General features: G+C 55.6%; 4 protein-coding genes across 9 annotated transcripts in view; 2 read left to right on the forward strand and 2 right to left on the reverse strand.

Annotated features, from left to right (window-relative positions):
- Nucleotides 1-1,119, forward strand: part of GP1BA (glycoprotein Ib platelet subunit alpha) — a 2,728-nt gene extending 1,609 nt beyond the window's left edge. The window contains 1 exon segment of the mRNA XM_023184704.2: nt 1-1,119. This exon segment is cut by the window's left edge and continues 12 nt beyond it. Within this exon segment, the coding sequence (XP_023040472.2) occupies nt 1-655 (655 nt within the window). The 3' untranslated portion in view covers nt 656-1,119.
- Nucleotides 305-6,351, reverse strand: SLC25A11 (solute carrier family 25 member 11). Of its 3 annotated transcripts, XM_023184712.2 has the most exons (8): nt 5,919-6,351; nt 5,167-5,319; nt 4,876-5,082; nt 4,609-4,699; nt 4,436-4,526; nt 4,251-4,350; nt 4,120-4,171; nt 3,406-3,994 (listed from the first exon to the last, which is right to left on the reverse strand). In XM_023184712.2, exons 1-8 carry the CDS (start codon nt 6,011-6,013, stop codon nt 3,839-3,841), a joined length of 945 nt encoding a protein of 314 aa, XP_023040480.1. In that variant the 5' UTR covers nt 6,014-6,351; the 3' UTR covers nt 3,406-3,838. The 3 variants fall into 3 exon arrangements, with proteins under 3 accessions (XP_026304899.1, XP_023040480.1, XP_026304898.1); XM_026449114.2 differs by lacking the exon at nt 3,406-3,994 and adding an exon at nt 305-610 and having other exon boundaries at nt 4,876-5,319; nt 5,919-6,076; XM_026449113.1 differs by having other exon boundaries at nt 3,408-3,994; nt 4,876-5,319; nt 5,919-6,076.
- Nucleotides 4,373-11,303, forward strand: RNF167 (ring finger protein 167). 4 transcript variants are annotated; one of them, XM_031934313.1, is made up of 11 exons: nt 6,136-6,334; nt 6,595-7,101; nt 7,185-7,265; nt 8,418-8,543; nt 8,653-8,740; nt 8,926-9,016; nt 9,253-9,358; nt 9,499-9,592; nt 10,470-10,541; nt 10,632-10,712; nt 10,787-11,303. In XM_031934313.1, exons 2-11 carry the CDS (start codon nt 7,018-7,020, stop codon nt 11,089-11,091), a joined length of 1,128 nt encoding a protein of 375 aa, XP_031790173.1. In that variant the 5' UTR covers nt 6,136-6,334; nt 6,595-7,017; the 3' UTR covers nt 11,092-11,303. The 4 variants fall into 4 exon arrangements, with proteins under 4 accessions (XP_023040479.1, XP_023040478.1, XP_031790173.1 ...); XM_023184711.2 differs by lacking the exons at nt 6,136-6,334; nt 10,470-10,541 and adding an exon at nt 4,373-4,512; XM_023184710.3 differs by lacking the exon at nt 10,470-10,541 and having other exon boundaries at nt 6,130-6,468.
- A 423-nt stretch (nt 11,304-11,726) lies between these two features.
- On the reverse strand, nt 11,727-15,134 carry PFN1 (profilin 1). Its single transcript, XM_023184715.2, has 3 exons — nt 14,305-15,134; nt 12,713-12,905; nt 11,727-12,079 (listed from the first exon to the last, which is right to left on the reverse strand). Exons 1-3 carry the CDS (start codon nt 14,434-14,436, stop codon nt 11,982-11,984), a joined length of 423 nt encoding a protein of 140 aa, XP_023040483.1. The 5' UTR covers nt 14,437-15,134; the 3' UTR covers nt 11,727-11,981.
- Nucleotides 15,135-15,737: the final 603 nt, after the last annotated feature.

The following is a 15,737-nucleotide window of genomic DNA, read 5'->3' on the forward strand; positions in this document are numbered from 1 at the left end:
CACCCCGGAGCCCACCCCAAGCCCGACCACCCCGGAGCCCACTCCAACTCAGACCACCCCAGAGCTGGCCTCAAGCCCGACCATCCCAGAGTCCACCACAAGCCTGATCACTCCAAAAAGCGTCATATTTTTGACTACCACAAAACCCGTATCACTCTTAGAATCCACCAAAAAAACCACCCCTGAATTTGATCAGCAACCAAAGCTCCGTGAGGTGCTCCAAGGGCATTTCGAGAGCTACAGAAACGACCCTTTTCTCCACGCCGACTTTTGCTGCCTCCTCCCCCTGGGCTTCTATGTCTTGGGTCTCCTCTGGCTGCTCTTTGCCTCTGTGGTCCTCATCCTGCTGCTGACCTGGGTCAGGCATGTGAAACCACAGGCCCTGGACTCTGGCCAAGGTGCTCCTGTGGCCACAGCCACACAAACCACACATCTGGAGCTGCAGAGGGGACGGCAAGTGACGGTGCCCCGGGCCTGGCTTCTCTTCCTTCGAGGCTCACTCCCCACTTTCCGCTCCAGCCTCTTCCTGTGGGTACGGCCTAATGGCCGTGTGGGGCCTCTAGTAGCAGGAAGGAGGCCCTCAGCTCTGAGTCAGGGTCGTGGTCAGGACCTGCTGGGCACAGTGAGCATTAGGTACTCTGGCCACAGCCTCTGAGGGTGGGAGGCTTGTGGACCTTGAGAGAGGAGCCTACGGGCTCTTCTATCGAATCTAGTTGGGGGTTGGGGGGATGAGGAACACAGTCATGGGGGAGGGGTCTTAATTCCTTTTTCTGTATCAGAAGCCCTCTCTTCACACCACAGGCACACAACTTCAGTCCCGGCAAAGTAGAAGGGGTAATGACATGGAGTTGGGTGGGTCACAGGACAAAGCTCCCGATGCTGCATGGGGCGCTGCCAGACCTCGCGGTGAATCATTTTGGCAGAATACAGCATGGTTCCCACGTGCATCCATGCACAGAAGAAAATCTGGAAAGTGATTTATCAGGATGTGAGCACTCATTGTGTCTGGATGTTACAAATATGGGTGGTTTTATTTTCTTTTTCCCTGTTTAGCATTTTCTAGTTTTCCACTATTATTGTATATTATCTGTATAATAAAAAACAATTTTAGGTTTGGGAGTGATGGCTCATGCCTGTAATCCCAGCACTTTGGGAGGCCAAGGTGGGTGGATCGCCAGAGGTCAGGAGTGCGAGACCAGCCTGGCAAACATGGTGAAACCCTGTCTCTACTAAAAATACAAAAATTAGCCAGGCATGGTGGTGCACACCTTTAATCCCAGCTACTCGGGAGGCTGGGGCAGAAGAATCACTTGAACCTGGGAGGTGGAAGTTGCAGAGAGCCAAGATTGTGCCACTGAACTCCAGCCTGGGTAACAGAGTAAGGCTCCATCTAAAAAAAAAAAAAAAAAAAAAAAATGCCTTCTGGCCGGGTGCAGGGGCTCACACCTGTAATTCCACACTCTGGAAGGCTGAGGCGGGTGGGTTGCTTTGGCCCAGGAGTTTGACACCAGGCTTGGCAACATGGCAAAACCTGATCACCACAAAAAATGCAAAATGTCAGCCAGGTGTGGTGGTGTGTGCCTGTGGTCCCAGTTACCTGGGTGGCTGAGGAGGGAGGATCACCTGAGCCTGGGAGATGGAGGCTGCAGTGAGCCCTGACTGTGCCACTGTACTCCAGCCTGGGTGACAGAGTGAGAGCCTGTCTCAAAACAACTTGGTTTCTTTTGGTGAAGAGTGCCTGGGGCACCTATCATGAGAATTCACAAGGCTCCAACTGTCCCTACACTGGTCACAACTTATCCAATAGACCTTCAGTTATAGCCTGCACTTCCCCTGCCTGGGGTGCCTCCTTCTCTCCTCCAGGGCTGGCCACCCACCAGGCCACCCTAGGCATCAGATCCAGCTCAAAAATTGTCGTCTTCCTGGAGTTTAACGACAACTGCTGACACCCACCTGGCAGCAGCCTGCAGTACTAGGGGCAAAGGTGGGTGCCTGCTTTGCACCTGCAGCCTCAGAAGTGGAGCTCTCACTGCCCAGGTCAGCAGGACAGCAAGGGGTGGGCCTTGCAGCATGCACCATTTGGTGAGTGTGACTGAAGAGTCTTGGGTTTCCTGCTCTCAGGCTGGGACACAGGCAAACGGAACCCCATTTTTCTCATAAATCCTACCATTCCCTAAACACACTGGTGTGGCTTCCTCTCCTGCATTGTCTCCAGCCCAATCCAGGGCTTGGGGCCCAGAGAATGGGACCATGGAGACCCCCATCCCCCTCCAGATGGTCCCGGAAGATCTCCCAAACCTGAAAGTCTGACTGCATCTCTCCCCAGGTGGAAGATCAACTCCTGAGCTTGGCAGTCAGGGAGTGCCATGCACTGTCCCCACCTGACAGTCCAGCTTCATCTCAAGGCAGATCACAGCCTGTGCTCCAACTCTCACAAGCCTATAGATCACCTGCTCCCCGACAGTGTTTTACTCTAGGCCTTTGCCCTCAGTCCAGCCAGGTGTGCTGTCCTTGCCCCCTCCCCAGCCAGTATAACCACTCAGTGTGCAAATCACTTCTCCCAGGTGAGGTCAGGTGCTTTCCAGGTTACCCTGCAACACTATTGCTACACTCAGTTTCCCAACTGCTCCGGTATAATCTTGCCTTCTGGACTGGAAACTCCTTAAGGACAAGGTCTAGGCTTCAAGTGTCTCGCAATAGCCACTAAGGCCCAGGACAGAGTGTACACGGAGGCAGCAGCAGGGGTGACACGATGCTGAGCTCCACCTCTTCTGCTGATGAGGCTCTGCCAAAGGGACAGCTCCCACCTGCTGCCTGCCTGTCCCCTAGCCTGGCCAGCACTCCTCAGTTTGACCTTCCCAAGCTCTTTTATGCCCCCAAGAGGTTTTAAGGCTCCTTGAGGGCTGGCCTGGGAACTACACATCTTCTAAAGAAACGGATAAGGTTCTTACTCTCCCCAGCCAAGGACCCAGATCAGGTCTCTGGCCAGCATCCCCCTTTCCTCAAGCTCCCAGTGCCCACCCACTTAAGCCCTGGCCCTGCACGCGCACTGCCTCCAGCCCACAATGGTCTGCCTTCCTCTCTCTTTATTTCCTCCCTCTTTAGGCTGTAGAAACAGTCATCAGACCGAGGGGCTTTTCCTGGGGATTATGTGAAATGATCTGTGTCTGTGGCATTCTTGGGCAAGTGGCTGGAGGAAACACACCGGGCCTGGGATTTGAGTTTTTCTAGCCCTGTCAGCTGCTGTGGCATGACAGATTTATACAGCATTTGCATAAAACCAGCGGCTGCTCTTTCTTTAACCATTTTTCTTAAAAACTCCAGTTCCTATTCTCCAGGGGCACCAGCTTCTTTGTCCAGTCTCCTCCCCTCTCCTAGCCACCCCCCAGACTCTCCAGATTTGGGGCTGGTGTTATCAATCCGATTTATTAAGTCCTCAGTGAGGGGGAGGAGGGACCACATCTCCCTCTGTAGGTCCTTTGACCATCTTGATGGCTTCTGCTCCTCCCTGTCCCCTCAGTTCTGCCTTGGTCTCCCCACTGAGAAGGGGGATCTTCTGCTGTCCTGTGTGCCCTGAAACTAAAACCCAGGGGGAGGCCAGAAATCCTCAGGAAGTTTTCCAGCTCCCTGCAAGAATAGCCAGGGACAGAGAAATCACAGGATCAGGACGAGCAGGGCAAGCTGGAGCAGGGGGTAGAACAGACCAAGTCCTTTACCGCAGAGGAAGAAACCACACTGTGGAAGGGGAAATAAATAGAGGGGTCCTGGGCAGCAGAGTCCAGGCCCCCAGGGCGCAGTGGCCATAGACGCAGCAGGCAAGTGGGAGCCCCTGGCCGCTTCAGCCACTGAGGAAGAGACGCTTGTAGGCCTTGTTCATCTGCTCCAAGAAGATGAAGGTGAGGACGGTGTGGGGGCCCAGGCGGGCATAGTAAGGTGTGAAACCTTTCCACAGGCTGAAGAAGCCCTCATAGCGGACAACCTTGAACAGGACATCCTAGACACAGACAAGCAGGGCGCTGGGGCTAGGACTCTAGGGCCCCATCCCCCTTACCCAGCTGCCTTCACGCCTTTCCCAGGGGATCCGACACCCCACCCAGGCTCCCAGAATGGCTTCCTCACCAGTCCGTTCTTGTATTCCGGCTTCCCATCAATCATCCGCATGTTCTGGATTCTGAAGGGGAGGAGGCAGGGGCATGAGAGACCGAAAGGACACCTTCCCACCCACCTCCAGGACCAGACTGCACACTCACCGGGTCTTGGCAATATCCACAGGCATGGAGGCAGCAGTGGTGACGAGACCGCTTATCATGCTGGCGCAGAAGTGGCACAAGATGTTGTCAGAGAAGTAGCCTGGGGGAGGTGAGGCGGGGGTGGCAGTCAGCTCAGAGGTGGCTCAGGCCAGGCTGAGAGCTAAGGGCCCAGCTCTGGGTCTCACCTGAGTCCAGCAAGAACTGCTTGGATTGGGAGTAGGAGGCCAGCTGGGCAGCATTGACGACGACGGCGCGAGCCATGGTAGGGATGCAGCCCTGGAGGGAGGGGAGCGGGCAGGAGTCAGAAACCCCTAAAACAGGACTTCACAGCCCCCAAGTCTCCAGCTCCTCCACTCACCCGCCACAGTGTGAGGACTCCCTCTTCTCGGGTAATCCGAATCAGGGCATTAAACACATTTTTGTAGCCACGGCGCTGGTCAGGTGGAAGCCTGATGGGAAGGCAGGAAGAGGTCAAGATCAGGATAGCCCACAGGGGCCCACCGATGCAAAGAAAGGAAGGCCAGAACAGGTAAACGTTCTGCTCTAGATCTGGGATAGAAAAGTGGTCCTTTCATTCTAGATTCCAGGGAATGGGGCTGGGGTTAGGCTCAGACTTGGAACTCACCGGCCATCCGCAGTCATGCGGATAAGAGCCACTTCGGCTGGTGTTCCCACAAAGGCACCAGTGGCACCTGCGGTCATGCCAATCACAGCCTTCAGCAGAAAGCCAGGGGGAGTACCATCAGCCCCAGTCAGGCGCTCAAACAGCACGGTATAGATGCCAAGGCGGGTAGTGGTGTAGGTGGCCTGGCGCAGCAGGCCAGCTGACAGCCTGAGGAGCAGAGGGGTCAGCATATCAGGCCAAGGTCTGGAGCTACCAACCCACAGCCTACCCTCCATCCTGAGGCCCCAATACCCGGTGTAAATGCCCCTCAGGCCTTCTGCCTTCAGGATGCTGGTGAGGGCATGGAAGCTGGTTTTGTACTCTCGAGTCTTGGCCCCTTCCCCGCTCAGCTGCATCCGGTTCTTCACAAGGTCCAGGGGCTGGACAAAAACCGTAGCTCCCATCCTGGGGGAAGACAGAGGTGGAGTGAAGGGCCAGGCATTCCACATCTACCAGTGCCCACTGGAGCCTGGCAGCAAGAGGTTGCAAAGGTCAGGGCCTGCCATGCGATTCAAGAATCAGGATGCTGGTGAGCACGTGTGTAAGGGTCTACATGTACACCGAGTGCAACGGGTCTGAAAAGTCTAGTTGTCCAGTGGGGGCCATGCAATGAAAGTGCTCCAAGTAGCTTCATGACAGTCAAGCAGTGACCTGGGGCTGCACGCAGTCCGACACAGGGAGGGGACGAAGGGGCGTCCAAGATTTAGGACTCCAGGTAGTCCTCCAAGAGCCATTTAATGGCCTGGAACACCCTGCAGCCCGGCCAAGCTTAGCAACGCGCTGGGAAACTCAGGTGGCCCGGCGGGGGTTGTGCAACGACCCCGCATGCAGTCCAGAACGGGCCTTGCAATGGGGCCCTAGCAGCCCACTGGGGACAATACGCTGGAGATCACGCTGACCCCGTGCCGGCACAGTTCACTGCAACAGACCCAGAGATGAATCGGGCCCGGTTCCTTGCACCCGTCCCTTCCTCCTCTTTTCCCATCCCTGGGGCCTGAGCTTACCCGGCCAGGCCCCCAAACAGGAACTTGACGGACTTAGGGGAGGTACGGGGCTTCCCGTCCATCCCGCCGGCCCCGGCACTCGCCGTCGCCGCCATCGCCACTCAATGGCCCTCGGCTCCGGGTCCCGTGCGCGCGCGGCCCCGCTCGCGCCCAAGGTGACACCGCGCGCGCAACAGGGCGAGGGCGCGCGCACGCCCCTCCGGCTCTCAGGTCCGGCACCCGCTGGAAGCCAGCGCGGGCGCAGGCGCGCAGCGCAAAGGCGGCCGGGAGTAAGGCGGAGCTGAAGGAGGAGCTTGAGGGAAGCGTGCGAGAAGGGGTGTAACTGATTTAGGAAACCAGAGGAAAGGCGCAGTTTTCACCAAACTGGAATCGCGGGAAAATAGAGAAGAGTTTGTCTTAAGGTCTCGCGAGATCGAGTGAGTATGGCTCACCAGAGTAGGAGCGCTCTCGCGATAGACACACCAAGCGTTCAGCAGCGAGGGGACGGGGGAGGTGGTGAGCACTCTCGCGAGATTTGAAGGAGCGGTGGCGGCGGCCAGCGGGAGGAGAGGTTTGTAAACTAGGCGGCTCCAGGTTTCCGGGCACCTTTATTAGGTCGTCTTCTGGGCCACCAGTGCTCCTTCCATTTCAACAGGCACTCCCTCCATCGCTGACCTTTTTTTAACCGGCCTTTTAGGACCGGAAGTTCTTCATCTCAAGCATCAAATGCTGAAAGCGGCCTGACTTTCTCTACCGGAAGCCCTTTTCCAGAGGCTGGGAACACGGCCCACCTGGCAGGAAGTCCCACCTCCTTGAGCTCCGCCACCCTTCCCGAAGTTTTTCTGTCACCTGTGTTAGGCTCCGTCCCCTTTCCCCGTATTATTCCCGTACCAGAAAAGGATACATTTAGTGCCTCTCACCCAGCTCCACTAAACGGGTTGGATATCTCATTCTTTGAGTCGGGGTTCCTTCCCCGGCGCCCCCATGTAGCTGGGAAGTGGGACCTGGGGGTGGTTGGACCCCTGGGATCCTAAAGGAGGGGCAGGGAGGGCGCAGAACTCCGCTTCTGCTCCTTGCTACCAGGACGAGCGGCCTCCTCAGCCTCTTTCCTTCCGCTGCCATGCACCCTGCAGCCTTCCCGCTTCCTGTGGTTGTGGCTGCTGTGCTGTGGGGAGCGACCCCCATCCGGGGGCTCATTCGAGCGGTGAGTCCGAGGGACGGAGGGGGAAAGGGCGCTGAAGGGAAGGGTTACAGGCTGAAGGGGAACATTGCCTTTTTTGTCCGCAGACCTCGGACCACAATGCCAGCATGGACTTTGCAGACCTCCCAGCTCTGTTTGGGGCTACCTTGAGCCAAGAGGGACTCCAGGTGATTTTCCTTCTTTCTTTTCTTTCTTCCTCTCCTTCCCCCCCCCCCTTTCCTTCCTTTTCTGTCTTTTTTCTTTTTTTAATATTTAGCAAGATCTTCCATCCTGGGCTGGGGTTGGGGAGGTTTGTCCTGGGTGAAACTGGAGGTAGGAAAATCAAGTTAGGAACTGAGCACGTCTAGTGTAGAATCCAGAATCTAGAGGGAGAAGACAAAGTGTCCACCCCTGGAACTCCGAGGTTATCAGAGAGACTGAAAGTGGACAGAGACAGAAGGCAGGATCAACGGTGCTTATCAAGAGGGTCTCAGGAGCTAGTTACTGCTTGTATGACCTTGGGCAAGTTAATTTCTCTTTGAGCCTTAGTTTGTTTTACTGTAAGATGGGATATTAGAAGTTTTCCTAGGGTTATTGCGAAGATTAAATTAGATACGCAATTTTTGTAGTACTTCATCCCAAAGACTGCCACATAGCAAGAACTCAGTTGGGCCGTAGTAGCAGTTGAGTTGTTTGTGAGATGGGTAATTAGAAAATTGAAGAGGCCGGGCGCGGTGACTCACATCTGTAATCCCAGTTCAAGACCAGCCTGGCCAACATGGTGAAACCCTAACTCTACTAAAATTACAAAAATTAGCTGGGCATGATGGTGCATGACTGTAGTCCCAACTACTTGGGAGACTGAGGCAGGAGAATCACCTGAACCCGGGAGGTGGAGGTTGCAGTGAGTCGAGATCGCACCACTGCACTTCAGCCTGGGTGACAGAAGGAGACTCCATCTCAAAAAAAGAAAAAGAAAATTGAAGGAAGGGGAATGTGTTCTGTATGAGTATGTGTTGGAGAGGGGACTGTGAAACAGAACTTGAGAGTCGGAACATTAGAAGACAAAATAATTGCATTAGCTTGCAGTTTAGGGTACAGATTAGCCCATCTGGGACAGCGAGAGGGATGATGGGAGAGTTTGGTGAAAGGATGTTTTATGTCATTGCCTTTTCAAGAGGCTAAGAGAAAGTTGTGAGGTTGGGATGCTCAGACCCCAGGAAGGAGAAGGAAGTGAGGATAGAGGATGTGCAGCATGGGGGCTGGTGTGTTTGGTGGCGCTTGTAAAGAGTGAAACCTAGGGAGGAGAAATCTCACTGTTGTTTGCTTCCATCCTTCAGGGGTTCCTTGTGGAGGCTCACCCAGACAATGCCTGCAGCCCCATTGCCCCACCACCCCCAGCCCCGGTCAATGGGTCAGTCTTTATTGCGCTGCTTCGAAGATTCGACTGCAACTTTGACCTCAAGGTTGCTGAATGTGGAGTGGGAGCTGGGCAGCTGAGGGTAAAAAAAGGCACCAGGAATGAAGACAAGTCAGGCCTATGATGGCTCTTTGTCCTCTGCCTTGTCTCCCTAGGTCCTAAATGCCCAGAAGGCTGGATATGGTGCCGCTGTAGTACATAATGTGAATTCCAATGAACTTCTGAACATGGTGTGGAACAGTGGTAAGGTTGGGGGAATCTATACAGCTGGGCTTTCAGTAGGATCCAGAGATGGTGGGAAGGCTGAAGGCTTCAGGAAAGAAGCCAATCCTTTAGGTGGGTTGGGACGAAAGTGCCAGATGCCAGGGTTCCCAAAGGATTTGAGTAGAAGGTTGTGAGTTTCCAGAGTAACACCTTGATCCCTGCAGAGGAAATCCAGCAGCAGATCTGGATCCCATCTGTATTTATTGGGGAGAGAAGCTCCGAGTACCTGCGTGCCCTCTTTGTCTACGAAAAGGGGTAGGACATATGCCTCCTTCCCATTCTTCCTTCAGCAAGCAGTTCCATGCCAACCTGGAGCCCAGGCCTCCTCATTACCTGAACCATTCAGCCTCCTGTCCTTCCTTCCCTGCCTCTTTCTTCCCATTTCCATCCCCATCTGTGGGCTTTGTCCAGAGCCAGTTGCTTTGTCCCTCTTTTTTTCTCCCTTTGCCTTTCTCGCCCTGCTGAGACTGGTCGTCCTTTCCCCTCCCCAGGGCTCGGGTGCTTCTGGTTCCAGATAATACCTTCCCCTTGGGCTATTACCTCATCCCTTTCACAGGGATTGTGGGACTGCTGGTTTTGGCCATGGGAGCAGTAATGGTGAGTAGCTGAGGGAACATCATGGGAAGCACTGAGGCCTATGAGGCCAGACTGGATCTGGAGATGGGAGATGGAGTGGCTTGTCTTAGATTGTCTAGTTTTATTCCTAAGCCTTGTCCGTCCACCCCCTCTTCCACCAGATAGTTCGTTGTATCCAGCACCGGAAACGGCTCCAGCGGAATCGACTTACCAAAGAGCAACTGAAACAGATTCCTACACATGACTATCAGAAGGGTGAGGGGGTTAGGGGAGGAGGGGCTTTTCCCACGGGTTTACCTGGTTCTGAAGGACTTTGAGCCCAGAAGATAGGGTATACAAAGATGGCAGTGGCTGGGCACAGTGGCTCACGTAATCCTTAGTGCCTGTAATCCCAGCACTTTGGAAGGCCGAGGTGGGTAGGTCACTTGAGCCCAGGAGTTTGAGACCAGCCTGGGCAACATGATGGAACAAAAAAATCCCACCACTTTGGGAGGCTGAGGCAAGTGGATCCCTTGACCCCAGGAGTTCCAGGCCAGCCTGGGCAACGTGGTGACTCCCCATCTCTATAAAAAATAACAAAAATTAGCTGGGCATGGTGTTGTGCGCTTGTAGTCCCAGCTACTTGGGAGACTGAGAAAGGAGAATCACTTGAACCAGGAAGGCGGAGGTTGTAGGGGGCTGAGATTGCACCCCTGTGCGCCAGCTTGGGCAACAGAGGGAGTTCCTTTCTCAAAAAAATAAAAGTAATAAAAATAAAGATGGCAGTAAGAAGTTTTCAGCTTGAGATGCTGTCTTGTCTTGTTTTTACCCATAAATACAGTGGAGATGGGAGAGATGCAAAGCAAAGGTGATTAAGTGAAATAATTGTGGGAAACAATAGAGGGACAGACTTTGCTTATGGGGGATGTGGAGAGGGCAGAAAAATGGGAGGAATGGGGAGGATTCAGTTAGAGAAGGAAGAAACCGGTACTGTGGGGCTGGGGCTTTAGGCCCTGGGGCCTCCAGTGCCCGTATAAGGCTATGGCAGAAGCCCTGCCCATTTCCGTCCCTTCCACTCCCTATCTCCACCCTCACACCTCCCCAAAAACCACTTCCCTTCTTACCTCTGCTTCTCTTTGCTTGTCCCTTTTAGCCCTAAATTCTTCCATGTTCTGCCCTGACCTCATGTTGCCTACCTGTCTTAGCTCTTCCACTGGCTTTGTAGGTGAGGGAAAATTTTCGCAAGGCTTTAAAAGCCGTAGCCCTGGGTCATGGTGGCTCAGTGAAGGACTAGATTATTTTCTTTCTGTGGCAGGAGACCAGTATGATGTCTGTGCCATCTGCCTGGATGAATATGAGGATGGGGACAAGCTGCGGGTACTCCCCTGTGCTCATGGTGAGGCCCTCACTGCCTGCCCATGCTGCTGCCACTGGCAGCCACCAGGTGCTTCACCTTGTTCCTCTCTGCAGCCTACCACAGCCGCTGCGTGGACCCCTGGCTCACTCAGACCCGGAAGACCTGCCCCATTTGCAAGCAGCCCGTTCATCGTGGTCCTGGGGACGAAGAGCAAGAGGAAGAAGCTCAGGGGCAAGAGGAGGGTGATGAAGAAGGGGAGCCAAGGGACCACCCTGCCTCAGAAAGGACCCCACTTTTGGGTTCTAGCCCCACTCTTCCCACCTCATTTGGTTCCCTAGCCCCAGCTCCCCTTGTTTTTCCTGGGCCTTCAACAGATCCCCCACCCTCTCCTCCCTCTTCCCCTGTTATCCTGGTCTAATAACCCTCTACACGTAACACTTCTGGTGACATATTTGCACAGACCGTCTTCTTCCCTCCAGTCTTCTAAGTTGAGGGATAGGGGATATTCCATCCTAAACTGCTCCCTTACCCACACCTATCCTTTTGAGGGGCATTGGGGTGGGGCTGGGGCAAGCAAAGGGACTGGGTCTTCACTTCTTGGGCTAATAAAATTGTTTTTTTGTGGACTAAGGAAGGGTGAGATCATTTTCAGGTGAACTTAACCCTTTGGGGGAATCACCCCTTTAGCCATAAGGAGCAAGAGAATGCTGAGACACTAACCTATAGTCATGGGGACAGCCCCAGCAGGCATTTGCAATGACTCAGGGGGAGCCCCACCCACAAGGATGACTCAACTAGCCCTGCCTTGCCTGCAGGCCTGCACCCATTCTCTGGTCCAGATGGCTCTATTCCATTATCCACCAATTTAACCAGCACACTGAAGACTTAGGCCTGGAAATGCCACTGTGGAGGGGCAGGGCCACCTGGCCAGAAGCTCAAATTCCTGCACCTTGTAGTGCCTCAACCTTCCTGCTCCCAAGCCATGATAAAGGAGGCAAGTCACAGTGCCTGTCCCCCATTCTGACACCCAAGCTCAAATCACACAGCACCTTGTTAGAATCTTTTTTATTCAGAAAAAAAAAAAAAAAAAAAAACCCAAAAAACAAAAAAGTTTTCCAACCACACACAGGAGGGGTATGGGTAGGGGGAGGTGTCTGTCCATCCAGCCCTGGTCCCCAGCCCATGTGGTTTTGGCAGCAATAAGGGGTATGGGGTAATGGCCCAAAAAATAAAATGGTGTATGTGTGTATGGGGGAGGAAAGGGGTGCAAAGCTGTGGGGAGCGGTGAAGGGGAAGGGACAGACGAGGTCAGTACTGGGAACGCCGAAGGTGGGAGGCCATTTCATAACATTTCTTGTTGATCAAACCACCATGGACACCTTCTTTGCCCATCAGCAGGACTAGCGCTGGAGGAGGAGGAAAGAGAAAGGAGGCTAGGACCCAGGTGTCACAGTTCCACCCCCTGCCAGCTGTTCAGCAGCTGTCCAGCCCTGGGGGCTGTAACCCAACCTCGTCTCTCCCAACCCCCCCCAACACACACACACAGGCAGGCTGTCAGTCACCCTGAAACAATAAGGCTTTTCAAAAGAGGAAAATCAAGCTTAAATGCTGGAGAGGAACAGACTAAAAACTTAGGGGTCAAAGGCTCACAGACTGTTGACTCGTGTTCAGGCTAGAAAGGGCTGTGGATGAGCATGCCACCTCCAGGTTCTAACAAAAAAGCTCAAACGATTCACTAAATGATGATTCAGGACCCCAACAATCTACCTATACTCCTAGAAAATCGCTTCTAATCTGAGCTCAAGGCAGGAAGTAACTTAAGAGGTAATGCAGTTCAACAACTTCGAATTACAAGATGAGGAACTGAGACAAATGGAGGGACTATCCCATGTTCCATCCAGCAGCCAGCAGCCAAGGGGCAGAATACTGGTCTGACTCCCTTCATGCTGGGGAATCACACAAAAAAGCACCCTCAAGATTACCAGAAGGCGGTACATGAGATCTTGGCGCTAGAGGAAGGGTAAGACTCAGGAACTCACTCTTGTCAGTCTTGGTGACAGTGACATTGAAGGTGGGGGCCCCACCGGTGCTCTTGGTACGAAGATCCATGCTAAACTCCCCATCCTGCAGCAGTGAGTCCCGGATCACCGAACATTTCTGGCCCCCAAGTGTCAGCCCATTGACGTAAAAACTTGACCGGTCTTTGCCAACCAGGACACCCACCTCAGCTGGCTGGAAGAGGAACCAAGCGCCCATCAAGTTAGTCAGTGCACCAAGATTCCCACCTTGTTCTCCAAAGACCCACCCCGCGAAGTTACATACTCAGTACCCATCAATGAACTGTGAGAAACTCTGAGGACTGTGGAACGTCAGTGCAGAAAACGATCATGATTCTCAAACCTAGAATATGGGACCAGGGAGGAAGGGATGACATACTCCTCTAGAGATTTAGATCTCAGTGTTAACGGGGAAAGTAAACCCAAGAAATACAGGGAATCAGTGAGAAAAGTGAGGAGCCTTTGGATGCTCAGAACTCTCCTTCAGGAAAAGCAGAAGCGGAGAGGGGAAGGGAGGGGGGCGGGCCAGGCAAGAGAAGCAACTTTGCCCTTATTTGGTCAAAGGTTCTGCAGGAGCTCTTAGGGCCCGGACGCCTGGGTCTCCAAGTAACCTAGTTTAGCTCCAGGTATGTCTGCCCTGACCTGAGGAGGCAGACCCCTGGGGGCTTTCCGGGAAAGTTGGAAAACTTTTGAAGGTGGACGGGGGCTAGACCCGGCAGGCCAGCTCTCGGGTCTAGGTACCCCGGGAACCTTTTCCCCCCTCCCCCTTTCACCCCAAGCCCCCACATCCGGTCCCCTCCCGCCCGGAAACCCCCTTCCCCCCCTTTCGAACTTCCGCTCCCCCTCCCCACTTCCGGGCAGTGTGGACAGGGGGATGGTGGTGGGAGCAGCGGTAGTCAACCCATATTCTTTCGCTTATGCTGTCTCAGAACTTCTCACAAAGTTCCCCTGCTCCAGGCCCCGCCGGATGGCGGGAAGGGAGGGCGAGGGGACTTCCGGGATTGGCCTCGAAGGAATGTTGAGTCCAACGTGCTGAGCTGGGGGGGCGTGTGGTGGCCTCGCCCTCTCTAACGGAGTTGGGAGGGGCCGGGAGTCCACAGAGGGTGGGCAAGAGACCAATACCACGCGCCTGGGGCTCCCTCCCGCACCAGGGGAAACAATGGTAGAGGGGCGCGAGCTGGCGGCCGGACGGGGAGCTGGGGGTTCGAGGGTCCCCGGGTCCCCTCTCAATCCCCATCCCCAATTAAAATTGAGGCGCGTCCCCGCCCCGCCCTGGGAGAGGCGGAAGTGGGCCGCCGCACCGGGCGCCGCGCCCCTCCCCGCCCTGTGCCCCGGATGTAACGCCCCGTCGCGGAAAGCGGGGTAGCGGGCGGGATGGGCGCCGCCGCCTGGGGCATAGGACTTAGGGGCAACCGAGGGACCCGCTCACGTGCAGCCGCCATTCGCGCCGCTTCCAGGGCAAGCACCCAGTCAGGGCCTCTCGCTGCGCGCTCTAGACCGCGCCCGCCCCCACCCAAGTCCCTCCCTCAGGGTCCAAGCCCGACCAGTGCCCCTGACCGCAGGCCTCGCAGTACCGTGATGTTGACGAAGGTTTTCCCGGGGACGGCGGCCCAGACGGAGGGCGAGTCCTTGTAACCCACGATGGCCGCGTCCTGACAGGTCCCGTCCGCCATGAGGTTGTCGATGTAGGCGTTCCACCCGGCCATGGCGCTGCTACTGGGGCTGCTCTCGGCGCTGCTTCTGGGGCCGCGGGCTGGGCTCGAGCTGCCTCGGCTGGCGGGCGGGGGGAGGCGGAGAGCTCGAGACACGCGCTGCCGTCCGGACCGCGGCTCCGCTCGCTGTGCAGCAGCCCTCGCACCGCCACTTCCTGCTCCTCCCCCCCGCCCCGCTAGATTTTTATTTGCAAAGGACGGTAGGGGCGGGGCCTACTCCCCATTCCCTCCCTCCCCCACTCGCCAGCCCAGACACCGAACTTTGCAAATGCAATTTTAAAAATCCCTCCCCCTATTGCAAAATTTGCAGAGTTCGATGGAAAGCAATGTAGAAAGATGGGGGGTGGCGGGAGAGAGGTGAAGGGTAGGGTTTGCTCCAATTTGCATTGAATATAAACCAGACTTTGGTATCGGGACAGGGAGTGAGCCAGAAGGAAGGAAGGGAAGAGAAAGGAGGAAGAATTAGCAAGCCGCAAATTTAGCAAATTAAGGAGAGTTCGGGGAGTCCAGGGTTAAACGGGATGACTCCTCCTTCCCCCACCTCCGCCGAAGGGAAGGACCGGCGGGCGGCGGCGCGTGTGCCCGCGCCTGCGCCTGCGCCAAGGCCGGGAGGGAGAGCGCATGGGGCGGTCGGGGCCGGAGCCGGCTGCACGGGAGCGCGCCCGGCCCGACCCATGTGGACCCTCCGGGAAAGGAAGGCGGGCTGGGGACGTGTCTCCCGCCTGGCGGAAAGGGCGGGGGCGAAGCCGTGCACGCTGCCGCCTCACCACCCTTGATTTTACTTATTCAATAGGAAAGCAAAGGGGAGTTTGGCCAAATACCCTAGTCGCTCTCATAGCTGAAGGCACCCACCGGGGCCACTTCTGTCCCCAGCGTCTTCCCGGGTAGTGCAGGTTAGGTTCACCGCGGCCCATTCTCAGTCCAGAGGATTGTCCCTTCTCTGGATCGGCTCTAGCCCAGGGCCTTATCCCATATCCCAGCCATGCCCGCCCCGGGCAGGCAATGTCTGGATCACCGGCCGTGCCCCTTGGCCTGAGTCTGCAGAGGTCACTGAGCGCGGACACCCGCGGGGCTTAACAGGCGGGGCTATTTTTCGAAGCGGAAGAATACTCAAGTTGCAAGAGTGGCAACTTTTTCAAGAAGGGGAAAGTCCCACTTCGGGCTCTTTGGGTTTCTTCTCAGTCAGATGTGCGCTCGCCGCCACCTGGGGAGGGCGGGGCGGCCGGGCGGCGGCCGCGGTGAAGCCGTCTTCTCCGACCCGCCGCCGAGGGCTGGGCCGCTTCCGGAGCCTGGGT

The sequence above is a fragment of the Piliocolobus tephrosceles genome, chromosome 16 (genome assembly GCF_002776525.5).
Source record: "Piliocolobus tephrosceles isolate RC106 chromosome 16, ASM277652v3, whole genome shotgun sequence".
Taxonomy (NCBI): domain Eukaryota; kingdom Metazoa; phylum Chordata; class Mammalia; order Primates; family Cercopithecidae; genus Piliocolobus; species Piliocolobus tephrosceles.